Raw genomic sequence first — 27,846 nt, forward strand, 5'->3', positions numbered from 1 at the left:
ACTTTCTTCGGTTCGCATCAAAGGTTGTTTCTGGAGTATGCATGAAGCTTTTTAATTGCAGATTTTTCATGGTGCATGCTTATTTTAATTTTTAATTTTCAGCAATAGGGAGGCATTAGGTCCAGCACCCAAACGCTGGCATGGCTCCATTGGAGGGTTGAACTCGCTTAGGTGAATTGAGCCTTGTACGCAGATAGGAGTTGTATATAAATAAGCTCACTATCTAAGCATTCACTTTCCAGTTGGTAGAATTTATTTTTCTGCATTTCAGTTTGATGAGGAAAGGACTCCCTGCAAATAAAGTTTCATGGAGATTTTATGGTTGTTGTACAAGTTCATTATATTTTTAACTCCATGCCCAATGGTGAAGGCTACTAGTCTGCAGGTTCTTAGTACCTTGCCAGCAAAGCACTGTTCGCAGTTGGAGCCAATGTTGTCACGCACTACAAAATGTGTTTTCTGTTGCCCAAAGTGCAAAAGAGCAGTAAAGTTTGCAACCATCTTCCAAGCCATAGAAGCTCACAAAGCTAAATCGGACCCTCTTCATTGGATAGGGCTCGGAATAAGCTCTCTAACGATATATGGAACTCCTCAAATGGACCCCGGGATCAGAAGATATGGCCTGTTAAAGATGAGGGTTTTTGTCACCTTTGAAAGAAGGAAAGAATCACAGATCGGAAGTCCGGGAACATATCGCAAATCGCAGATCGACGGGTCTAGGCATCTAGGCGATCGGCGGGTCCAACAGACCACTCTTAAGAAGTTGCAGGAGGAATATGTTGATGGTGTTAAAACGCGGGGAGGGCAGAAAACAATTTAACAAAGCTTTGCAGCGAAAAACCAAGGGCAGGCAGACCCTTTCTCTCTCCTCTAGGGGGCCACGCGACAGAGCACTATTGGAGTCGATAAAGACACGATGGCGCTGACGTCACCATGACGTGGCAATATGGAGGACACGTGGCATGCAGATCTGGCATTTTCAAGGGTCCGAAGAGGGCATATCCGGGTGACACGTGTCACCACTCAGGAAGTGCATGTGGCAATGATGACGTCACATCGGCAATCGCAAATTGGAGGTTGTGGCTTATCGGCACTTTGTGACGCAGGGCATACACAGGAAAGTGTGATAAAGGGGCTTCGATATAGGGCCTGCCCACAGTCACATAAAAAGCTAAAATAACCTGGGGCTAAGCACGAAGGGTGATCGACGATCGACAGTTGTGTTGTGCATAAAAAAAGAATCGCCGATTGCGAACCTCCAATAAAGGGGCTCCGATAAGGGGGTTGGCCCATGATCACATAAAGGGTCAAGGAACCAAGGGCCGAGCGTTAAAGGGCTATCGCAATCGGAGGTCGCAAACATGTTGCGGCTCCAATGTAAAAGTCTCGACTGGAAACCTCGATTGCGATTCGTCGACTAGGGAGCTTCGATATAAAGACTGAGCCCCAGGTCACAGCTTGCGGTCCTATGATGAAGAAATACTGAAAGGAGCTAAAGCAAAGGGGTGTAAGGAGCATCAGGACTCGCTGTTTGTAACGTCCTCTAGAATAAAAGTCTCAACACAGTGACACCCCGATAGCGTGGTACAGTTCTTTAAAGTTGGATGGGTCGGCATGTGAGACTTTGAATAGAGGTATGGAGTAGTTGGAGAGTGATGTGGGCTAATCCTGTGGAAGCCTCTGCAACAAGAACCCCAGGACAACAATCGCCTCAGGAATGAATTCGATTGCTTCGCTGCACGCCTTCGGAGAGTAAAGGGAGGTATGGGACTCAGGAAGACTTAATGTCTCGGCATGGGGTTCCACTCAGATACACAGTGAAGGACTGTCAGGACATTCTCCACTTCTACTAACAGGTAACTCATAGTCGATCCACTCCCTGCTCTAGAGAACGAGCGATTTAGGCAGTTAAGGTGAAAGCGACAGAAACTAACCAAGCAGTAGGAGGGACACTATTAAATTATGGCATGTTCTATGCTTAAGAGCAATTTACTGAAAGGAGCTAAACCAAAGGGGTCTAAGGAGCATTGGGACTCGCTGTTTGTAATGTCCTCTAGAATAAAAGTCCCGATACAACGACACCCCGATAGCGTGGTACAATGCTTTAAAGTTGGATGGGTCAGCAGCTGAGACTTTGAATAGAGGTATGGAGCAGTTGGAGAGCGATATGGGCTAATCCTGTGGAAGCCTCTACAACAAGAAACTCAGGACAACAATCCCCTCAAGAATGAATCTGATTGCTTCGCTGCACGTCTTCGGAGAGTAAAGGGAGGTATGGGACCCAGGAAGACTTAATGGCTCGGCATGGGGCTCCACTCAGATACACAACGAAGGATTGCCAGGACATTCACCACTTCTACTCTGTAACAAGCAACTCATTCGATCCACTTCCTACTCTGGAGAATGAGCGATTAAGGCAGTTAAGGCGAAAGCTATAGAAACCGGCCAAGCAGCAGGAGGGACACACTGTGGTAGAGATGTGGCCTGATCAGGGGCCTTCACAGGAACCGGAGGACGATATTTTCCTCCATCATCATTCAGTTTCCTCTTTTCTATTTTTCTATAATTTCTTTTATTTCGTAATTTCTATATTTCCAAGAACGGAATCAAATCCGAGGAAATCAGTTTGTGCAACAGAGTTGTTGTAGGCCTAGACAACTAGTCAATCTGATAGTTGGCCCTTGGCTGAGATATTTTGTAAATGTGGATTCAAAGTCCTCCTTCCCTGTATAAATAAGGGGGAGAAACACTTAATATGGGGGTTCGAAATTCTGTACCCCCAGTGGTCCAAATTATGTGGTTCCACTTTCATTCTATGAAGCTTGGTCATGAGGGACTTGAGCTATAGATTGCTGAATGTAATTGGATTGGTGAATGAGACTCATTTCGAAGATTAATGAAACTCTTTGGTGATTCCAATCATGGCAATGCGCAATATGTTTTCCCCTTTGTAAATCTCATTTCATAAATGTGTTTCTTTCTCTGAAATAGTGTGATAACGCTGTCGGTTTCTCTCTGATTCATGGATTTATCTAGGCTGCTAAATAGCGAACAATACCCGTGTATAAGACGGATTTACTTATGTTAGTCTATAACCTGCAGTACCTGTGTATAAAACAAAGTTACTTGCATTATTCGATTCACCCACAGTACCTATCTGAGCACAAATTTACTCATGCTGTTTGGTGATAAAGGTACCCATGAGGTACATGGCATGAAACCTTAATTTGCGCTCCACTCTTTCCGCTCTTTCATCTCCTCCCTCTTCCATATTTCTACTGGAGCATCATGGCTTAGGATTCTGCATTACAATCATCCTTACGCACCAAATTCCCTCCTTCCTTTTATCCTCTTCACTTTACTACAACGTCAATATTAAGCTGTTCGTTGTTGTGTGTTGGCCACCAGAACCAGACATTTCTCTTTGAGGTTGGCCCGATTTACCCCCTGAACATTTGGATCCATGTATTGGCTTGAGTTTACCTTAATGAAGGCCTATTGAACCAAGCCCCCTTTATTATCCTTTTAACTTCGTGACAATTGGAGTGCAACAGAAAGCCCCCATTGATAATCTTCCATGCACTCCTCTCTTTAAGATGTCTTAGGCACTGGTCTACAATGAACCCAGAGGTTGTCTCTAGGAAGCTTTCTATGTCTCCCGAAGAACTTGTGCTACGGGTGCCAGAAAAAGCGACAACAGGTCCTTTGAGTTACATTGCTTTGTAGATATCTTGATAGGAGTCTTGGAGGCCTTTTGATGATGACTTTGGAGAAAAGGTTCTTGATGTTGTAGACTGCTTCTTTGATCCTTCAATCTTGACAAAACCCTTCAACTTGCTTTGATGTTCTTTTTAAAGCTTGCTCCTAGAATGTCTCTTTGCTGCCCTTCCTTTGACTTCATCACCTTAGCTCTGATACCATGTTGAAGAATCTTGGGCAATTAGATATAATAGGATTCTTTGAACTTGATAACTATTTATGAGGTGTTTTAACTTTTCTTCTTAACATAGGCTTCACTTGTTATTATTAGAGTGTGTCTTCGTTAGTTCATCAAATAGCTACCAAAAAAAAAGAGACAAGAACACAAGATGTTTGGCTTTCTGCTAGGGCCAAAACCTCTCCCTCTTAGAGAGGAAAACCCACACAAAATTCTTCTTATAGAGATTCCAATTGACAAATACCAAGACTGTGACCCTTGACATGCTATGCCACTCCAAGACCAAGAGACCAATCCTCTTCTTTGTCACTGCTGAGATCATCATCATTGCTGCACCATTGAGGTCATCACTTACAACATCACTGAGGTCATTATTGTTGCACCATTGCCATTCCTTCAACTAGATCATTCTGCATTCTTCTATGTTATTATCACCATGTCTTCATCGATGCACTGAGGTCTAAATCATGCCCTTGTCTTCACTAAGATCATTATGCCAAGGTCATAACTGTGTACATTATGTTGAGAGAGCATTATTGTGGGATTACTAATATGTCGAGACAGTGATCAGTGTATCATCTTCATCTTCTTCATAACAAACATACCGAGACAGTGATCAACACTAAGGTCTATGTCATTACATCTATAATGAGATTGTGATTGTGGTCTTTCCTTGCACCCCACACTGTCACCATCAAGGAGGAGAAGACTGTAATCTGCTTAGTGAAATTATACCCGAAATAGCAGGGCTATTCGAGATGTGTCCTCCTGTAATGTGAGGTTCCGATTCCTGTACGCATTCGAGAGGATTTGAGGTTTTGTACTTACCCGAAGTTTCAGAGATTCGAGACAGTGTTCTGCTGCCTTGATTCAAGATTCCTGTACCTCCTGCACCCATCCGAAGTTTAGAGAAGAATCCAAAATCTTGCTTTTCTATGGTGACCCTAACTGCGTATATATAGTAGTTATGTCTCTATATTTGAGCCGGCGTGACAATGTGAAGTGTTGTGTCCTTTTATTGAGCCGACATGACTTTCTTTAGTTTATTTAATTCAATTTGAGGCCGACATGACTGCTCTCTTTATCGTTTTGCTCGTTGCCTTCTTCAAGAGGATTGTGCTTGTCTTGGAGGGTTGTTCTAGACCTTTATATAGACTTGTATACATTAAATATAGGCTCAAGAAGAGCATGGCATTGACTCTTTGACATCCTAAGTCTATCAATAGGAGCCATCTATAAATAAACCTCTTGCTCAAGAAACCCATGCAACAAGGAATAATAATAAATTCATTTTCTTGTTTTACAAAAATCATAATTACAATGTCATGATGAAAGAACCTAGTTACACTTTCCTCAACAAAGAGATCATCATACATCGTCATCATTAGGAAGAAGCATTTATAGAATGAGGATCATCAAGATCCTCCATTGGAATCTTCATTAGAAGGTTCACCTCTATTTATAAGAAGCATCTCTTTGATAGTCTACATTCCACCTTGTGTGGGATCCACTAGTTAGAAGGATGAAGGTAGGGTGACAAAGATATGCAACATGTCAAGTTGATTAGAGTGCTCCCATCTTCAAGCATGGAAAGGGAGTTGCCAAAAGAAGTCTAGATGATCAAATGAAGGAAGAGGTATGTATATACTTGATATTAGATAGATAAAGTCATGTCATCATCTGGTTGTAGATTGAATGGACATAATGCTGCGTCTAATGAGCATGATGAAAGAAAAGGGAACTCTTCCATTATAATGATGCAATAAGGCATGTGGACAATGTGCCTTGAACTCATCTACATATTGACAAGATGAAATCAACATAATATAACCTCATGGAGAATATGAGGTGGTTAGCAACTATGGTTCCTATAATAAAGGAACTATGTATAGACGATCCCGAGGAAGCAATATGTGAAAAAAGGTGAAAGAAGAGTTCGTGAGAAGATGTATCTACTGTCACATAAGATAAGATAAGTGATCAACATTTGATAACTAGAAGGGTTAGCTATGACATCTCCGTGGAGAAAGATATGAAGACCCTAACGATGGGAGGGAGGTATGCTTGCCTGCCCCCCTACTCAATAGAATAGGACAGTCTTCCAGCCAATACAGTCAGACGCGAAAGTCCCGTGATCATTAAGAACACAGGTGAGATCTAGATCTGTGTGGATTTCATAAGGGAGGGATTGAATTAAGGAGATGGATTCATACAATATGCAAAAGGATGTTAATGCAAGGCGCAAATGTCATGATGAAAGGCCATCATAAAAATGTAACTTTGATTTGATGTTCATTTTGATTTTTGAAAACATCTGTTTGGGTTGAAACAGTGCTGCTGGAAGAAGGTTGTAGAAGTCACCTACAACTAGTATTCATGAGATTGGATGGAAGATCCAGAAAGAAACATGACTTGGAAGAGGTAGTTGTATGAAGGATAGCCGAATGTTGACTAGAAGATCACTTTCCGATGAAGAGAAGGATGACATTACTATTGGTTCAACACATTGTTTCATTGAAGGGAAGTGATGAAGAAGATGGCCGATGCCCTACAAGAAGAAGGCTCCATGATGAAGAAGTTGAAGTTCATGACATGAGGATGAGAGGAGGAGCCCTACAAGCAACTGATAGCACCATGATCTCCACCGAAGAGAGTTGATGTTGGTAACAAGCCCCTTGTTAAGAGGGAGCTTGGATATATTCCTTTTATAGGAATGAGTAGATCCTCCCTAGTTGAGAGGGAGAGATAGACACATCATTCTTGTTTTCATGTTATGAAGAACGAATGGAGGATTGGGTAAGCATCTGAGATTGATTCCAATACTCTTTGAGGATGAGGTAGGACATCCAATAAGTAAGAGTAGTTGAAGAGGAAATTCCACGAGGATGTGTTAATCCAAGATGGGAATCGTTCTAAAAGGACATACCTCGAGAACATCCAGATGGGGTATGTGCCTTGAGAGACAATGATGATGGTGTCTATAAATCATTCTCCCCAACATTGTGCTCTATTCTTGTGGAGAGATAGCACTGTTAGTCGAGGCCTTGCTATATGACACTGCTGGTTGATATGATGAGATGCATTGATATCAGCTGATATGATAGCTTCTGAGATGGCTTGCCAATCTGACTCTTCTTATAAGAATTCTTCAGTATGAGAATGTCCAAGTACCATGTATATACTGTATATTATGAATACCTCCCTAGTTAAGAGGGAGTGTTGAAATGTGTAACTAGGTTTGGTCTTCATAATGTCTAATGTAATCATGATTTTATGTATTTGATGTAAAGAGAAAAAGAAACTTTATTATTATTATTATTTCTGTAGCATGGGTTTCATGCCCAAAGTCAATTTGTTTTAGGTCAAGCATCCATTGTGTGCTTCTAGGGTTTTGTCATGAAGTCAAGTAGTCAAAAGAGTCATTGTAATATGTGAAAGACCCTTTTGGGCATATTGTATCTAGTCAAGATAATTTATTTGAGTCAAAGTCACCCTCCAAGACAAGTCAGCCTGCGGATGACATGTCGGCCTACTAGCTGTGAGAAGTTGGCCTATTAGGGCTCTTAAGAAGCCTATAAATAGGAGGCACTTGGCCTCAATTGAATGACATCCAAGCAGTTCCTACAAGGACAAGAAAGGCAAGAAAAGTCGAGCAAAGAAGAGGAGACCAAGTGGAAGAGAGATCGGATTCTAAAAGTTTGTTTTTAGGGATACAATATCCCACATGTGCGAAGGAATTGGAGCTGATTTCTGTTGCAGGAAGAACCGAATTGCAGTCACCTTTAGAAGCTGAGTTTTGGGTTAAAAGAGGTCACATTTGCAACCTGAAATTCTAAGAAGGAAGAATTGCATAGAGTGAAGAGGAAAGAAGACCAAATTCACCATAATTTATTCACACGTGTGAGCTAGGGTTTCTGCTACGGAGGCCAAAAATTGCAGATTTACAGAAGTGACCAAAAATCTGAAGGGCCACAATTTGAGGTATTGAAGCAAGTTTGACCGACGTTGACTTTATGGAAGAAAAGCTTATAGAAGAAGAGGTTGACTTGGTCTTGGAGGGGTCTTTGTTAAGGGTCTTAGGTCTTGGAATTTGTCATCTGAACATTCAATAAGAAGAGAAGAATTCTTGTGGGTTTTCCTCTCAAGAGGAGATGTTTTGGCCCTGGCTAGCAGTCTACATTTTGTGTCCTCTTGTCTCATTGTTCTTCATTGTTTGGTAACTGTTTGATGATTAAAGAACACTATAATAATAAAGTAAAGAAGAGCTAACTACAAGTATCTCCAGTTAAGTAAAAGAACATCACAAGCAGTTATCAAAGTAAGAGAAATCACCTAATCTAGCTGCCCCTAGATTTCTCAAAACCTCTCGCCTTGGTATCTGTGCATCTAGCAGTCTGTTTAGGGCACACTAGCAGCCCTAAATCCCTGCTTCAAATCACTATATTCCCTTGTCAAACAAACTGCTTCTTTGCTGTCCTTTTCAAGGCCTCTCCACACATTGTTTGAGCCCAAAGATCCTTCTTAAGAGACCTCACAACATGCTGGTTATATTGTTGCAAGCTGATCCTGTATATGGGCCTTCATTAGGTAGCTGGTTATATTGTTCGATCTTGACATCTGGATAGATCTTAACTTGTCCTTTAAGATCATCTTTCTTTTCACATTTCACTTTGGAATAAATCCACTTGAACCTTGAACATTCTCTTGGTTGTCTTCTTCTTCACCAAGTAAGGGATCAAGTGATCCTTCATAGAATCCGTAATGACTCATTAAGCTTTAATGGCTTTATTTTCATGGGTTTCCAGCTGTATTGCATTTGTTGGTGGCTGAATATCAACAATCTCCCAAAGATCATTCTCTTTCAGCAGCAAGGTAACTCTTGCCTTCCAGGTTAGGAAGTTTGAAACCCTATCCAACCTATCTTCAAACCTATGATTAGTTACTACCATTTCTAGATCTGAACAAATAAACTGATGTGTGATAATTCCTTTTAGCACTCACAAGAATTTACTGTTGGTTTTCTATTGTGCAAACTAGGAAATCAGCCTCCTCTTTACAGATGCTCTTTCCAACCCCTAGTAAATCAACAAATTATTTCCAAGTAGTTTCCTTGCTGATTTTTAATTTAATTTTTAGTTTACTGAATGAAATGTATTACTGAGATTTTAACTGGTGTATAAATTTTTTCAGCAGAAGCAAATTGAATCAATCTCCACAAATATGCACATATAATTTATTGCCCTTCAAATCTGTTGCTTGTTCAAATAATTTCACAACATACAAGGGCTCCCTTTTCTGTGAAAATGGCCCATTGAAGAAAATATAAGCTACAACATTTACAATTTTTTTTACAGGGCACCTATACTGTTGTATGACTCTCTGTTTCCTTGGAAAAACCCTGATTTACATATGTGCCTTCTGCAACTTGTTATACAGTCTCTGGGCAATTGTCTGCTATGTGTTTGCAAAGATGTACAGCTGTGCTGTTGTCTGCTGTACGGTTGCGCTGTGTGGCGGCGTTGCTGCTCTGCATCTCAGCCACCCTGTATGTCCACGTGACTCTCTTCTGTGCAGCCGCATAGATGCTGCTATACTTGTTGCCTTGGATGATCTGCTGCCTAGAAAATTTGTCCTTAGATTTTTGGTTTGCTGGGTTTCCTCCTCTTTGCTGTTACCTGCTTGCACTCTCCTCCCTTGGACTTGATCTCTGGAAGAAAAGTCCTTCTTCACCATTGCTGAGATCTCCTATTGTTCACTATGTCTTGTGCTCACTAATGTGTCTTCTCCCTTAGGCTAGGCTTTCTTATAAGAATCTGAAATTGAGTTATTGACCAAATCCACAACCCTAATCTCCAAGGTGATTGATGGTAGAGATTAGATATCAACACCACTTGAGATTAATGGTTGAAATTTATCTAATTCACTGATGCAAGTAACCTTTGGGTTTCATTAAAGTAATTTCTGTTTATGAGAAAAGTGACTTGATCTCTGGATGAAAAGTCCTTCTCCACCCTTGCCGAGATCTCCTATTGTTCACTATGTCTTGTGCTCACTAATGTGTCTTCTCCCTTAGGCTAGCCTTCCTTTTATAGGATTGATTTATTGACCAAATCCACAACCCTAATCTCCAAAGTGATTGATGGTCAAGATTAGAGATCAACATCACTTGAGATTAATGGTTGAAATTCATCTAATTCACTAATGCAAGTAACCTTTGGGTTTCATTAAATTATGTCACTTTTCTCATAAAAAGAAATTACTTTAATAATTAACATAATCGCCAAGGTTAAAGTGTAATTAGACAAATTCCACACATCTAGAGTCTAGACACTTAATCCTGTGCGAAAAAACTTGTCTGAGCTACAAACATCAACAGTACCAACCTAAAATGTGCCAACACCAAGGGTTATTAAATCAAAATCACCATATAACATTAGAGAAATGTTAGATCACCATCAAATCATAATGTAATACCTTCTCTCTAACTCAAACTTCGGAAATAACATATGAATGAGGGTACTAACATCATGAAACACCTAGTAAATGTGACATTATAAAGTTAAATCACCTAGGAAAATCCCATGAGAGCAATATGAATCATCCCACCATAGCAACATCATAAGAGATAGTGACACAATTAAAAGTCTAAGTTCTAACCCATCCGATCATAAAGTTTGTGCCCTATCACATACACAACATACCAAGGCGATGTAGAGCACCCCTCCTAGTGCCATCAAATAGTATCACATCATTATGCAAAAGTCAGCACGAAACTTCAACAATCTTTATAATACGTTTCCTAACCATCATCATACAACCCCTTGGGCGCCTAGAACCATCATCCATATCCAAGATAAGCATATATACCAAACCATCATAATGAGATAGCATCCTCCACATCCATCAAAAGTGAAACCAAGGAGTGATCAACAAGGAAAACACATGAGAAGACCCCCAGGCAGGAAGCACAATCACCATCCAACCAAGGAGAAGTGAGACTGCCCTAACCAAAGATCTCAATCAAGTGATCAAATCCAATGAAAAGAAGGGGCTCCACGAAGATGAATACCCCAAGTCAGTCCTATGCTCCAAGAGTACTGGCAGCAAATCTTAATCAATGTGATGAAAATCACAAGAGGGAACCCCGCAACATAATTAGTAACATCCCTGATAAGAGGTGTTGGGTCACCAAGGATAGACATCTTATGTCCATAGTTTTATACGATGATGGGTTGCTGTAACATGTGAGCAGTTTCCTTCTTGTGGTATGGAACTCCATGAGAGGTTTGCAGGCTATATAATTCTAGTCGCAGGTGGAGTAGTTATCCAGAGAACAAACAACATTATGCTTGATCACAGCACATCTCTCGTCTAGCATGTATGAGATGAGCTATATGTCAGATCCTTGAACTCCACAAGATTTTGTAGCCTATTTTACGAAGAATGATATCTCTGTACCTTCTGATATGTTGCAGGGAGCATTGTGGACTTTTATGGGTCTCTCTGAAAATAAGATCACACTCTTAACCATATATTGGAGCTTCCAGTAACTGTGACCGTTATCACTATTACAATGGTGGCATTCCAAACATGAAATTCCCTTTTTCTTTTGTAATGATATTAATTGGTCGTGAGTTTGGGATTGGTCACCATTGTAACTTGTTTATGTTATTTAATTTCACCTGTCTCAAATACTGTTAAAGTTTTCTTCCATTTGGTTTGATCTTTAACTAAAAGTGTTGAATATGAAGGTGTTATTATAAACATTCCTTGATAACCCTGAATTACTGTGCTGGTTTTTGGTTACAGACAAATGCTGATGCTCATGGGCCAAGGCAGCCATGGCACGATTTACACTCTAAAATAGAAGGTCCAGCTGCATACGACATACTCACAAATTTTGAGCAACGCTGGCGTAAATCAGCAAAATTACATAGGTTTGGTAAACGTTTCAGGAAGGTTGCTCATAGATATACTGATGATTCACTCATCAAAGTTGAACGTATTTCATGGATTCTTAGCCCTAGTGCTACACAAAATCCTCCTGATGGTGATCCTAAGCTATGGGTTTCAAAGGAAGATGATCAAGACAATTGGCATGTACAGGTTGGATGAGGCAGCACATATGTCATTTGTGGCTCCATCTTCCAAGTGAAGTGAACTTTCTTAGGCTAATGAATTCTATTGTAATTGTTTGTATCTGTCATGTTAGGTTTTCCGATCTATTGATTCGGGATCAGTAAAAGGCTTTCCAAAGTCTGTTCATGATGCACAAAACCAGGTAGTTCATCAATTAGTTCAGCAAGTTGTTTCTACTTAAGCTTCAACATGTTTCTAGCATTTACGAAGCATGCTATGTATTTTCTTGCATAAAAATATATATTTCGGTGAACTGAATGAAACGTATATCTTGTCATGTTTTAATTGAACTTTATTTGTGGCAAGTTTGTAACAGCGTAAGATATTGCTGACCTCTGATAAAAGTATTATTTGTGTTGCAAGTAATATTTTTTTGCTTTGCTACAGATTGATTTTTTGTTTGTTTGTTGCCAGTCTGTAAAATATAGCTGACTTATAATACCAGGATTATTTTGGTTGGTAGTGATGTTTGTTTCCATTGCTACAGAACCTTGTTTGCCGAAAGAACTTGCTAATCGATAAAAGCATTCACACAGCATATGTGAAGGCCATCCGATCTGCACAGCACTTTATTTACATTGAAAACCAGTATTTTCTGGGATCATCTTACAATTGGCCCTCGTACAAAAATGCAGGTTTGTGCTATTGGTCATTTTTTGACTCTCAAATGGATTATAATCAGTAATTTTTGTATGTTTTTGTATAATGGGCCATTTCCATTTTTCAAGCAAATAAAATTCTATTAAAATAAAGATGATATGAATGAAAGCTTGTCGCACATACTGCTTGGGTGAATGCCATCTAGGGTCTGATATTCAACCATTGACCTCAGGGGCCTAAACCAAGCTACTTAGAAGTGGATCTGATATTAAATATCTTCCCCTTGTCTAGATATACTGAAAATTGCTATCCATGCTAAGATAACAAGCCAAAGCCATGGAAGATTTTACATTTAGGTTGTCATCTTGGTGTCAAGGAGGGGTAATGGGATCTGTCAATCTTGAATCTTAACTAAACACACCGATTCAATTTACATATGGGAAAGTGAAGCATTTTAGTAGAAGAAGAGGAGACAGATGTAAACAGCCTCCAAGAAGACACTCACAAAAAATTTCATTAAAATAATTATCCTGTTGATAATATAATGGTTTTAACAGATTCTTGAAATTCCTTTATGATGCAGAACACAATGTGCTTCTAATAATAATAATAACCTAATTTTAAGGTCACGGCCAAGCCAAACACCAAATTGGTTCATGAGACCCCCTTGTTTGTGGGACAATGGCTCCCCCTCCATGAGTGATTTGACTGCTAATTCTACACAGGTGTACATGCTCTACCCCCCTTTGGATTTGAACCTCTGACCTCCTAGGAGGAAACACATGTTTTTAAAGATTAGGCCCACTCAAGTAAAGAAAGCTGTGCTATAAGAGTGGAGACGTATATGCAATAGAAGCATGATACAAGTTCACCTGTAATTTGAAACAGTGTTACGAGACTTAGCTAGGCAAAAACTCGGCAAGGAAAAAGAGTCAAGGGTTCAACTTGGCTCAGGAAAAGCATGGGAAAAGATCGGCTTGCACAGAACTATTAAAGAATCAGCAAGTTTTGAATTTTTTTAGTTTATTGGTTTTATAAAGAGACAGATAAGATTTTCTAATGTGTCAACCAGTAAAAGAGGTTGACCTGTCAATGAACTGCGAGTACTTGACAAGTCCTCATGAGTACGCGTTGGTGGTGAGTTTGACTTGCCAATGCATCGAAGCAACCTATTTTGGCCATTTGGCCTGGTTTGACTCCAGAGTCTGGTTCAAATGGGACGGATTTAGTCACACTGATTTGATCATTAAAAGGATAACACTTACTAAAAATGGGGGAGATAAATGAGCCTTGTAAAAATAAAACTTACATTATGATGTACCTAACGGTAATCATGTATGCTTTAGGCACTCGTCGTTAAAGGCACAAAGCTATATAGTCCAGAGGATAAAAGTAGATTAAAAAGGTATAGTGATATGCAGTTAAGAACACTGTCATATATTTTAATATAGACATAAAGGACGTTACTACCATAATAACTATTCATAATAACGAGTAAGTATAATAATAGGAATTAGGTATATTACATGCTCTCTTATCCAAGAATGCTTTGTCATCAAAGCACAAGAGGAAAGAAGACAAAAGGATCATCGAAGCTCCAAGTAACATTGATGCATTTTAGAAGCATAAATACATCTCAGGTTGGCTTTTATTGGAATATCTGTTGATAAGATTCTTGAATGAGACTTCTCTTATCGTGACTAGCATTTGTTTAGAATGAAGTTATATTAAAATTTTGGTTCTTTGGAATGTAAACAAACTTTTGTTTTTATTTGAAATATTGGGGACGTTAGTAAGTTGATTGATGAGGTTGATGATTCTTGTGATTGGGATGATGACAGAATAGCAATGCCTGAAATCCTTCACTCATCACCAGCGAGATGATGCAAGCTGGCCTCTAACCCTCTATACTTCATGGGAAGTAGATCTAGGGTTTAACAATGGTAGTACAAGGGGATAGTGGATTACTGGAGACACTGAGAATCTCAACATCTTTAGTCATGAACTGCCATATGAATAAAACGTTAGAAAGATATGTATATAAATCAGTGCCTGCCCATTGGGAAAATGGAGTCAAAGTACTATATGCCATATGGTGCCTTGATAGATGGACTGAACGGAGGTCTTACCCATGCATGCCTAAAGAAAATGATGCTTCTTCCATCTCATCTATCATGTATACTCCTGCAAAATGTGCTGAAGTTGACACAAAGAAGAAAGTCACCTAGTCAAATGCCAATGATGGAGACATCTGCTAGGAGTGAAGGTACCCACCAATAAGGTTAGTTGGTGTTAAGGAATGACCACATCCCACCACTTGTGAATGAATGATTTGAAGGTGAACAGTGGCAAGGATCATCCAATCAAGGCCCAATGGTGATCAACCGTATTGGATGTGAAATGACTGCCAATGAAGCTATCAACCACTTAGGTGCTCATGCTCATGGATCATCCCTCAGATAATTTGTTGAGGTCGATGAGGAACAATCTATGAAGAGAGAGACAATAGTGTAGTTCTTTTCCTTAACAGGAAGCAAGATATAAGAAGTACCGGAAAACAATTGGCATCATGTCCCCAGATTCTGGATACAAGGTGACTAACTCCTTAAGTATGATTCAATAAAGCACAATGAAGAGGCGACTCATATGATGACTCATTAGAACTCCTAAAGCCTCTTCAAACTAACCATACTAGTAGACTCAATCAATCATGGAAAATAACTGGCTAGATCCTCCATCCAAACTTGACCAGAAATATTCAATTTTTCTGTTTTTTTTTTTTTAACTCTAAATTACACCTCAACTATTGCCTATTTATGGGCAACGCTTCCACATTTCCATCCAAATCAGCCAACAAAAAAGTGTTTGGTCCTACCACAGTCTCAATGCCATACAGACCTAACCAAAGACTATTGAACTTGCCATGGTTTTGTAATATTCCTTTTGGAATATTTAGCTAAAAGTACCCATAAAATATTACAGCATAAAATTTGCCAGAAAATGCTCTGATACCACTGTAATGTACCAAAGCTAAAATGTGCCAACACAATTTTAAAAATTCTCTTTGATGAATTTTGTGAAACACTTGGCGAGCAAAGAAAATAACATGTACAGAAGAAATTTTGCAAGGGCAAACCGCCAATTTTATTAGCTGAATTAGAGGGATTACATGCACATAACAATTTTGTGAACCTGAATATAACTCCAGAAATTAGATGATCTCAGCCCAATGAGAAATTACTCATCCCACAAGCAACTTGGTCTGGCAAATGAGGCAACTCGGCCCAGCAAATGATAACTTCAGCCTCCAAACAATTCGGCCCTCTTGTAGAAATGATTACGCCCCCCTGAAACTTGATCTCTACAAATAATGGAATAGACCAACAATTGAGACTCGGAATTCTGGCAAATATGTGCGCAAGAACTTGGCCTCCTGGAGCAAGAAGAAGAGCTGGACCCACCAAATACTGAGCAGCTAAGTTACAGGACACGTCCATCAGGGTCTTGTGTCCCGTATTTTACGTGTCGGACACGAAACGTGCCCTAAAACGTGTCGAAAACGTTTTTCTTCGTGTCCTCCAATCGAGACACGTGTTTTGGACGTGGCAAAAATGTGCCCTAATGTTTTTGGCTCTTAGGACACATGTCCCATGAAAAGTGACATTTAAAACCTGCAACATGGTTTATTTTTGGGTTTTTTTTGTCATTGTTCGTCGTTGAAGTTGAGTTTGCTCGCTGTCGAAATCAAATTTGTTGTGCAGTGTGAGGAATTCCATCATATTCGAGTGAAATGCTCACAACTTCACATTGAGAGCATAGTTCACAACTTCACATCGACCTGGACCTGGAAATGCAGGAGGCGAGCGTTTGCATGCTTTGCTAATAGTTTGGAGCACTTAAATTTCTTGTAAGTTGTGTTATAGCATATGGAACTTAACTTTATTGATGATGATGATAGTGGTTAACGTCCACTGAGACCAAATTGGTCTATCGGACCTATAGTTTTCTTAGTTTTTAATTGTCTGGCTCCTTGTCTTTCTTGGTGAGATTGATGCTGTAGCTTTCTTTTTTTCTCTACGGCCTTCCAACTTCCTTTATCTTGCATCTCCTTCATCTCTTTTGGTTCTTGGGGCATTGGTGTCTTAGCTTTGCGATCTATTGTGTTCGTCCTTTTGAAGATAGACAGAGAAGAAATTTGGTCTAGGAGATCTGCTTTGCTGTTAAATGAAGATTTATTTTGTGCGGTATTCGAATCCTCATAGCTGTTGATGCTTGAGGGGTTGTCGAGTTCACTTTTTTGTTGTTGGGCGGGGCTTTCTCCCTGCTTTTCTTGAGAGTTGTTTCTTTCTTGCCCGACTTCTTGTGATTCGGAGTTTTCTCTAGAGTATTCTTCTTTGATGACAGTGTAGTGTTCTTTTTGTGCTCCTTCCCACCATGTAGATCTGTGGTGGTTTTTTCTAGCAGAATTTTTCTGGGAGGCTTTTGGGCAATTTTTGGCTAGATGGCCCGTCTCAAAGCAGGATCGACATTTGAAGAGGACACTTTTATAATTGAGTTTCTGGTTCCACACATAATCTTTACTTGTTAGGTTTATTTCAGCTGGGAATCCGACGCTGAAGTCCATTTCCACACAGATGCATGCATAGGTGGTTCTGGCATATTCCTTTGTTTCTGGGCACTTGCAGTAAAATTTCCCAATTGCATTTCCAATGGCTTTTAGTGAGGAGAGATTCCAAAGATGCAAGGGTAGGCTTGGAAATCTCACCCAAACTGGTGCTGAGGTTATGACTACTGTTGAGGGATCGAATGATGGGTTCCATGGCTTCATGAATAGGCCTGAGTTTTCCCAAAACCAAGGGCCGAAATCTAGAATACATTGTCTGCTTTCAGGATTTTCAAAATCTACTATAAAGAAACCCCTAGCACAGGGGTAGATATTAATTTCATTAGAAATGATAGGCTTCCATACCTCCGAGATCCAATTGTGGAGAGTTGTCAACCGCGGCAAAAAACCATTGGACCAGTAGATCAGGGCACTTTCGGAAAACTTCAAAGCCTCATCGAGTGAGGCCTGGACCACCTGAACAGTGGGAGCTGGGGCTTCATTGACGATATGGGCAGGAGCTTGCCCTCCAGAAGCGGACGAAATTGAGCCAGCAGCTATTTTCGCGAAGTTGGGAGCCATATTTGCCCGTAGAACCCAGCCGCAGAGAAATAAGGCAGAAGATTAGATCTAGATCTAGCCGCAAAAGATTGAACAGGTGGTTCGTCTATGAAATTTGATAACCCCACAGCGTGAGACAGCGGAGAGTGCCGAAACACAGCGTGGGAGCCAAGACCCAGCCGCAGAGAAATAAGGCAGAAGATTAGATCTAGATCTAGCCGTAGAAGATTAGATCTAGAACCAAGCCACAGAGAAATAAGGCAGAAGATTAGATCTAGATCTAGATAGCCGTAAAAGATTAGATCTAGAACCCAGCCGCAGAGTCTCAATAAGCCTTTTAATTTGCAAGAAACCCTAGTAGGAAAAATCCTGCTTTTAGTACCGAGAATCAAATCCTGATAAAAATAAATCACCGACTTTTGCTTCAAACAAAAAGAAAATATCACTCGATCCCGACTGCCCGAGCAAGATCTCTGCATTCGAAACAAGATCTCTGCATTCAAAGACCTCTGAAGATTTTCCTATCCGTCCTGCTTAAACCACGACACCTCTTGCCCGAGCTCATTGACCCTCTCAGAACCGCCACTCTCCTACCTCTTGTCGCTGACTGAATCGTTAATTTTCATGCCTCCCGTAGCATTCCCATCTGTAATCGTCTTCTTGACTAATGCTTTACTTCTCGCGTTGCCATTACCAGAAACCCTAGCCGTTCCATTTGTAGACAGAAGAACAGAATGCGTAGCTGTAGAACCAGAAACCCTAGAAGAATAGAATGCGTAGTTGTATTATACACTAGCGTAGATCCATCTTAAATACGGATCTAACATGAGCCAAGAGAGATCCAATTTATTCACGTGTAATTTTTTTTATGCGCTAAAATTATTTAAATGTTTTGTATAGTTATTTTTTTTTATAGATTTTTCATAATTTTTATTTTGGCGGACAGGAGCAAAATTTCAATTCAATTTTGATGACAGATGGACATGTTACACATCATACTAGGCTGTAGAATGAGCCTCTTGGCTCAACCAGTGACCACATTTTATGACCAATGACCATGTATATTGTGTTGAAATAAAACGCTAAACTACCCGTCATGTGCTCACTACTCACTACACCTTTGAGGTCTAAAGGGAGGGAAATTCGATTAACGCTATGGTCAAAAGTGAAGTTTGAATACATAAATTTATAATTTATAAACTACCTTATGCGAAGTTTGAAAGTGATTGAACCTGTTTGAAGTTAATAACATAAGTTATAACATGAACAATGAACATTGAGCTGTGAACATCATTGATGTAGTAAATTAATAAACTAACTAGTAAATTACTAAATAGTAAATAATGTATATTAAATACTAAATAAATATCATCATGATTCGTATCTATATGGATCAGGCACTATATTTTAGTATTTTATATATATATATAAAACGTGTCCCTTGTGTCCTGTTTCCGGGGTTGCTGTGTCTTGTGTTGAATACTCGTATTTATGTGTCCTCCGTGTCTCGTGTCCTCATGTCATGTGACTTAGTTGAGCAACAAACTTGCCTCCAAGCTGAACAAGTTGGCCTTCAAGGAACTTAGGCAATTCGGCCTCCAAGCAAACTTAGAAATATCAGGGTTCCTGCAAAATATACTCGGCCTCCAAAATAATTTGACTCCAACAAATTATATCTTAATCTTAGATGAACTTGGCCTACTGAAGAACTCGACCTTAAACCAAATTTGACCTCTAAATAATAATCACACTCTTTATAAATATGGCCCAATTGATGACAAATTTGACCTCTGATTGAACTCAATCCTTCAGAAGATAATTTATCCCACCTGTAATGATTAGCTCTGGCAAATGGAATTGATCAATCCTCCGACAAGAAGATTTGGCAATTGACCTCGGACAATAATGGCATGAGAAACTCGGTGCCTCCAAAGATAAATATCAATTCAGCCCCTTGAGAAAATGCTCCAGAACCACCCGCAATAAGCAGAAATACAAGACCCAAAATGATCTCCAAGAGCCAACTAGGGTGGCACTCGCGGTGCACCAAAATCAGCTGAAGAACCAGCTAGGGTGACACTTGAAGTTCACCAAGACTAGTTGGAGAGCTTCGCTTGAAACCCCAGTGCTAGACTCACTTGAGCCACAATCAATCCGCAAGAGGTAATAATAGATCAGAATGAATTAGAAATGGCCTTGTTTGCCTTTTTAAAGATTTTGACAGATCTTCTCCAATCTTCTAGAAATCCCCTTTTTATTCTAGAAGTTCAAGGTCCGTAGCCCACCCCGTGTATGCTGAATATACTTTCTGTGAAATGTTGTATAAGGCAGACTGGATTTCAAGCTATACTAGGGTTCTTTGACGGTTGACCAGCATAACAAAAGGCAATATTCCATCTTTGCCCTCATGGTTGAATCAACCATATTAAAGTTCCCAGAAATAAGGCAATGGATTTTAGGCAGTTCATCAGCCATCCATCTCCAAAATTTAGCCCTCAGCATTATTGGAGGAACAAATGCTGGTCAGCCCCAGAATGTCACCATCCAAGCTGAACAAAATCCAAACCAACTGTTGTGTGGGGTCAACCCTCCCAAAAATCAGCAGCATTGGGCAAGAGGATGGCAATTCTGTGCTTACCTTCCTTATGGGAAGTATAGTAAAACTTAACATTGGGCCAAATAAATGATTGAGTAGGCTGTAATTTCAGGCCTACAACTTTGATTTCTGGTAAACAAATAACATTTATAAAATCTAAAGAATTAGAAATTAGTCCAACCACACCTTTTCTTTAGGGGTCCTACATCCCTCACATTCTAGGAGATGGATTATATAAGCAAGACTTAGAGTGAGTTTTTGTATTCGTATCCTCTCTTTCCAGATTCTCCAGAACTGGGTTACTAGGTTTAATCAAGAACTCATTCAAAATAACTACTTTTCATTTGGCTGTTAGAACTCTTGTTTGGTGGAATCCCTTGGGAATTCTAGAAATGTAGTATCATGTGTGTCTAGTATCAGGACCTTGTGGGCCTGTGGCTTGTCAACTCTGGCTGGCTCCATTGACAACCTCAGTTGATGCCCAAAGCTTTGTCTTTTTGGCTGGCTTATTCTGTTGGTTTGAAGTTGGTTGTCATTGGGGCTGTGTTGGCTTTGCATCTTGTGGCTGCCTTTTTTTAGTGGTCACCATGGAGCTTGAGGAGCAGTCTAGTGTTGGATTTGCACCTTAATCCTGCTAGTACATAGAGCAGTCCCAATTATTGTGGCTTGGACACTGACAATTTAAGCATGTGGGATACTAGTCTTTTGAACTAGCTACCAAATTTTTATTCCCTGCCTGGATGTCAATGAATTCATCAAGAACTCAAGAAAGATCAACCTAAACACCTCTCCTTTTGCGCACGGGATTCATAGTACAGTGTGGTTCATGAAAAACAGAATTGCCTTTGGGCTGTACAAGCTATTCCAATAATAGCCAAAATTATAAAGGAAGACCTAGAAACTCAACCCACACAGGACAATGGCCTTTTGCTGCTTTATTGATTAAAAGATCTCCAATAGAATATCACAAGGGTGTTTTGACTAATGTGGAAAAAGTCGAAGTCGGGATTAAATTGGCAAGGGTCCAAAAGTTGAAAAACTTGTTAAAGTCTGGAGTTTTTTGAAAAAGTCGGAAAAATTAAAAAAACACAAAAATATTCATTTGTTTTGATTTTTTTTAACATCTAGAGTATCCACAGTCCATTAGGGCTTGTAGTCTGCAAGATCAGATCTGCAATCTAACCAATGAGAAATAGACAAGAACAAACATATAGCTTACTTGTTGAAGTAGCCCATCTAGATCAAACCTTTCTGCATTTTTTGTCCTTGACACCTGGCAGGTCCTTTGCCTCATTTGCCATCAATTGCTCATTGAGTATTTTCTGCTCCAAAATACACAATATACTCAGCCCTAACCAGATCTACTTCTCAAGTGGATTTGACCACCAAATCACTGTACAATCAGCATCAAAGTATATCATCAACTCGCCCTTCCAAGACACTGAATACTAGTTGTCCAAAACCCTTATTGTTCAGCCTCCTCACAGCAAATTTGCCTTGTCAAATTCATTGTATAACGGCTCTAACAGTAGTGGCAACTCATAGTAATTTTGCTTATCAAATCACTATATGATAGCCCTTAAACACCATTGTCATATCCCACATTCAGCAGAGATGGCCGACTTTGTCAGTCGACTCCTGATAAAATCAGGCATATAACGAATAAATCGGGATTTTTTCGTTTCTGAAAAAGTCTGCAAAAAATCGGGCATATAACGAATAAATCACGATTTTTTCGTTTTTGAAAAAGCCTACAAAAAATCGGAGGATTAAATCGTTTGTTGAAAAAATCGCAATTTTAGCATTTAATCCCGATGTTTTGCAGACTTTTTCCAAACTGGAACTTTTGACAGATTCATATCCTAAGGAATCAGAAGGGGCACTAGCAGTAGATCCAGAAGCACTAAGATGTTAACCAAATTCAATACATATAACAGAAACAAGTATAGACCCTAACGGTCAGGTATTTTGACCCTAGGTTATTCTTTTTATCATTTGATATTTCAAAGTTGTCAGTTTAACACCATAAATATTCTCTGAGAATACAATCATGATTTGCCCAATGTTGGTCTCCTGGTATTTGTGCATATGCTCACACAAATGAGAAAGGATTTTGAGATCATAAGTTTTATTATGACGGTTGTTATCTTGCCTTGCTGCTTTCTTTCATCTCTCTATGTTGAGAAATCTAGCGGAGGCCTTTCTTATAGGGAATGATTGTTCAGGCTCATTTTTATCCTACCTTGTGAATTGAGACCGTTGGTTATTAGAAAGAATGTTTTCTTTATTACAAGGCACGGGTTCACATCCTCTTTAATGCAAGGGGGTTATTATATGTTGGTGAGCTAATGGGTCACATGGAGTTATTCATTTATGAAAGCAATGATTATTGGCTGAGCGCCGAGAATTGTATCTGAAAGATAGAAGGGTATGAAATGTCAGAAGTCATTGAATGAAAGGCCTTAGAGGTGAAGATAGGAAAGACTTCATGGTTGCAGGAGGTGAAGACTCGGAATTTAATGCATAATGTGTCACGTCTTTCTCTTCCCTATGTTGAAGTTTCAAAGTTTACTTAGTTAGAAACCCTCCATGCACTTTATCTGATTTAATCCTACCTACTTGTTATTTTCCTTAACAAGTTATTTATAATGTAAATATTGAAAATAAACACTAGTGCATGCTCAACATATTACAGATCAGCAACCAAAAGAAACAAAAACAAACACACCATATGACACCATTATTTTTGGACTAATGTCCCCGGAAAAACCCAATGTGGGAAAACCAGTGCAACTATCTGAGGGTTTTCTTATTAAGCAATATTAGAGTACAATCTGGGTGCTGAAACTGACCTACCCAACAAAGAATTTCCTTGGCAGTAATACCTCTCAGTTTTTGATAAATCTATTGGCTGAAACCCCGGATAATCCTTCCGGCAGCTACTCAGCGCCAATCTGCCCCAGAAACCCCAACGTCTGCCCAATCTAGACTGCGTCAACGTCTCCTTGCCCAGCGCTGGCCCTGCGTCAGCTTATCTTGGCCTGCGTTAGCCCCAGGAGGCCCTGCGTCAACGATGCTGGCCTCTGCGTCAGCGATGCTGGCCTCTCTGGTGCTCTGGGCAACACTTAGCTGCATTTGCGTGGCCCTGCGTGAGCATTGGCTGCTCCTGCGTCACTCTCTCTGGCTGCTCTGTTGCTCTCCCGGCACTATCTCTGCCTCTCTGTCTCTCTGTACTTAATGCCCTTCAGCTGTATCTCCTGATCACTAATTCTATCTCTCTTAGCAAACCCCGCTCTAGAGAATAGAATAACTGATCACTTTGGTGTATTCTCCAAGTGACCCTCAAGCCTTCTCTTATACTTTTCCTGTTGACATACCAACGACCGAGATCAAGTCCCTAATCAACAGCTAAGATTAGATCTGGCTTGATCCATGTCTTTTGGACCACTCTAACACGGATTCATATTAATACACATTAATATTTTAATTTTCCTGAGTTTAGACTTTGGGATTCCATTAAAAATGTTAATTATTTTAATATCTCTTGATCTGTTTAGAATCTGCCCAAACCCTTTCTGGGTATTGGAGATCTCATGTGCCCCAACCTCTCTACCAAATTTCATGGCTAGAGCACATCCAATGCTACCTCAAATCAACACTCCCTCTTAGCGAGGACTGTGCTCTAACAATACTCCTCACTGAGTATTACTCTGATCATCCGACATTAGTACCTGTGCTGATGCTAGGCCTTCCTGCCCACTATCCTTTGCACTGTTGCATCTTGTACTGCTGCCCATGGTTCTGCCACTGCCACTGCTACATCTGTACGACAGCTCCCTCTGCATCCGTGCTGCTGCTGGTCCTTTCTCTCAGTACTGCATCCGCACTACACCTCTTCTCATCATGTTGCATTGTGCTGCCTACTGCAGCACTACAACTCAGTTACTGAGAAGTAAGTAACTGATCTCCCAACTGACCTCTCTGTTGGGCTAGAGACATCCACTGATGCTGAAGCTCCCTCTGCCGCTGACAAGTGCTCCCTCTCTGACCTCTGCGCTGCTGCAACAACTCCCTGCATCTCGCACCGTTGCACACCTCTCTATGCCATCTTGCACTGGTGCAACACTCCTGTGCCTCTCGCACTGCTGCAACCTACTAGCCTCGCGCTGTCTTGGGACTCCTGCACAGTAGCTCTCTCTACCGCTCCATCTGCATCAGTCTCTACCCACTCAGCGAGTCTTGCTACTCCTCGTCGGGGCTCCTGTAGCAAGGTCTAATCCAAGAGGCTGGGTACCTCGAGGATCCTGCCCCTCATCGCCTATAGTCCATCTGACTACAGCTCGATGTGTCCCCATTTTCGCTTAAGTGGCGTGTGTGCACTCATGGCACAGTCATCATCTGTCAAAACTTCCTTCTCTGCCCGTACTGGCGCTGCCTTAGTCTCAGAAGACTCTCCCCTACTCTTCTTCCTTGGACACTGGGTCGCATAATGACCCAACTCCCCACAGTGGAAGCACTTGATCTTGGAGAGATCCTTCTTCTTTCGCTTTTCCTGCTTTCCCTCAGATGCTAGGGCCACGTCTTCCTCCTCCTGCTTGACTTTGATCCCCTTGCTGCTGCTACCCGTCTTCGATTGTCTTTTGATCTCTTCCTGGCGAAGAGCTGCCCACATCTCGTCCCAAGGTGGAAGTGTCCCTCTGCCTAGTATACTCTGGACAAATACCTCCCAGTCTTCTGAGACATCATTCAGGGTTGTCCTCACCATTAGCTCCTGATCCGGTGTCACCCCTATAGCAGTCAACTCATCTTGGATCTTATTCAGTCCTCCGAGGAAGGTGTCAATCGATTGTCCCTTCTTCATCTGATTCTCGTGCAGCATTCTTCTCTGCACAGAAGTATGCTGGTACAGCTTCTTGAGAGCCTCCCACATCTCAAATGTCGTTTCCTTCTCGGCTATGTGTGGTACTACATTATCCTTGACCCCGTCAAGGATAATAGTCTTGGTCCTCGCCATCGCCTCCTCGTACCTTTCATTATCATTGGGGTCGACTAGGATAACTATTACCTTCAAGGTGAAGTTCTTGACACGATTCCTGTCAAGTACGGATAAGATTCTGGCCTTTCAGACTGCGAAGTTCGATGTTCCGTCCAGTTTATCTTGGTCTCTTACTTCGTGTAGTGCCATGATGCTCCTCTACTTACCTCCTGGAAGTTCTCTGTTTGACTCCTTTGAGTCTCTACTTCTCGTTTGGAAGTTCTATTCTGGACTCCCTCTGAGTCCTGATATCCCTCCTGGAAAACTTTCTGTCGCTTGTCGAGATGCCCCCTACTCTGATCGTCTTGTGCGATCGCACCACTGATCCGGGTTCCTCGGTTGGAAACCCTCGGTAGTAACTCTAGCCCTGCTTTGTCAGGTATTGTTCTGACTACAGTACCTCACCATCTCCACTTTGCAATATTCCTGCAGCCTTCTAAGCCCCAACAACTGCCTATCTGTGGACTGTGTCAGCCCCTCTCCTGCATCACACTGGCCCTGTGTCACCTCGGATGGGTCTGCGTCAGCCCTAGGAGGCCCTGCGTCAACCCTTTGGCCCTTTGCGTCAGCAACGCTGGCCTCTCTGGGGCTCTGCGCAACTCTCGGTTGCCTCTGCGTGGCCCTACGTGAGCCCTGTATGGCTCTGCGTCACACTCCTTGGCTTCTACGCTGCTAGAACAACTTCTGTCACCTCGGGACAACTGTTTTCTGCTGCTATCGCTTCGCTTGGCTGATGTCTTTTAGTCCTCCTGTGATCTGCAATCACGCTCTGATACCATGGTGAAGTTTCTAAGTTTACTTAGAAACCCTCCATGCACTTTATGTCATTTATTCCTACCTACTTGTTATTTTCCTTAGCAAGTTATTTACAATGTAAATACTGAAAATAAACACTAGTGCATGCTCAACATATTACTAATCAACAAATAAAAGAAACAGAAACAAACACACCATATGACATCATTATTTTTGGACTAATGTCCCTGGAATAACCCAACGTGGGAAAATCGGTGCAACTATTTGAGGGTTTTCTTATTAAGCAATATCAGAGTACAATCTGGGTTCTGAAACTGGCCTACCCAACAGAGAATTTCCTTGGCAGTAATACTCGCAGCTTCTGACAAATCTACTGGCTGAAACACCGGATAATCCTTCCAGCAGCTAATCAGCACCAATTTGCCCCAGAAACCCCAGCGTCTGTCCAATCTGAACTGTGTCAGCCTCTCCTAGCCCAGCGCTGGCCCTACGTCAGCCTGTCTTGGCCTGCGTCAATTCTAGGAGGCCCTGCATGTTAATTTTAGGTATGTTCTATGCTTAGAGCAATTTATTTCAATTTTCATAGTTAGCTCAATATCTTTTCCAGATTAGCAATCATATCAGCATTAAAGTAAATTGCAGATAGAACATAAACATAAATCGCAGAAGACAAGCCAAGACAAGAGGACACAAGATGTGGCGCTAGCCAGGGACAAACCCCAATGTGGGGAAACCCTAGATCAATTCTTCTATGTTCTTCAATAGTTCAGCACAGAGAGAGAGAGATAGTACATTTACAACAGAAGTCAACACTTCGACTTTCTAGATAAGAGAATCAATCATCTCTACATGAGATCAGTTGAAGACATGCTGCTTCAACTGATTCTCCAAGGTGACTCCTTCACCTGTCATGTGTTGCATCTCGTCCATACGTTGCACCTCATCGTGCTGCACCATGTTGCACTTATCATCACAGTGCTGGACCGAATGGCCATGCTATGCACTTCATGTTGCTGCTCTTGTCACTGTGCCGCTCCAATCATTCAACTGCTCTTATCACGGATCTGCACCCAATGTTGAACTCATCGCTGATATACACTCAATGTTGCACCATCACTGATCTGCACTCAATGCTGCACCATCACTGATCTGTACTCAATGACTGCTATGCTGCACTTCATCATCAGTTGCACCTGTCACTGTGTTTCACCCAATCATACACTCAAGGCATACTCAATACATCATCATCATCATGCTGCAATACCTTGTTGCTACATCATGCTGCTGCAATACTTTTGTTGCTCTTATCAAACAATGTCCACTTTGCTGCAAATGTATATCAGCCTTAGCTGCTTGCTATGGCTTGCAGCCTAGCAGAGCAGCTAGGCTATAGTTACTTAAGACTGCCTTATTTATCTTGCTGTTACCAAAGATATCAACGTTGTCCATCTAGAATTCTATACGCTATGATGAGGGCTCCTCTTGTTGTGGCTAGGGCTCCATTGTTCTTCATATACTGCGGATTATGGCTGCACTTTACAGTAGCTTGACAGAAGATTAGGGCTCCTCCTTGGATAGCAGATAGGGTTCTTTAGGACTTCTTTTGTAGCGTATAGATG

General features: G+C 40.9%; 1 protein-coding gene across 3 annotated transcripts in view; it reads left to right on the plus strand.

Annotated features, from left to right (window-relative positions):
• LOC149216949 (phospholipase D delta-like) overlaps positions 1 to 27,846 on the plus strand; it is a 130,931-nt gene that overhangs the window by 26,191 nt on the left and 76,894 nt on the right. For all 3 annotated transcript variants that reach the window (XM_089392865.1, XM_089392864.1, XM_089392863.1), the window contains 3 exons: positions 11,747 to 12,043; positions 12,150 to 12,218; positions 12,564 to 12,711. In XM_089392865.1, the coding sequence (XP_089248991.1) occupies positions 11,747 to 12,043; positions 12,150 to 12,218; positions 12,564 to 12,711 (514 nt within the window). The remainder of the gene's footprint in view (positions 1 to 11,746; positions 12,044 to 12,149; positions 12,219 to 12,563; positions 12,712 to 27,846) is intronic.

Source organism: Pinus tabuliformis, chromosome 1_1 (assembly GCF_031772625.1).
Source record: "Pinus tabuliformis cultivar Carrire ecotype Pingquan chromosome 1_1, CPIR1, whole genome shotgun sequence".
Classification (NCBI taxonomy): domain Eukaryota; kingdom Viridiplantae; phylum Streptophyta; class Pinopsida; order Pinales; family Pinaceae; genus Pinus; species Pinus tabuliformis.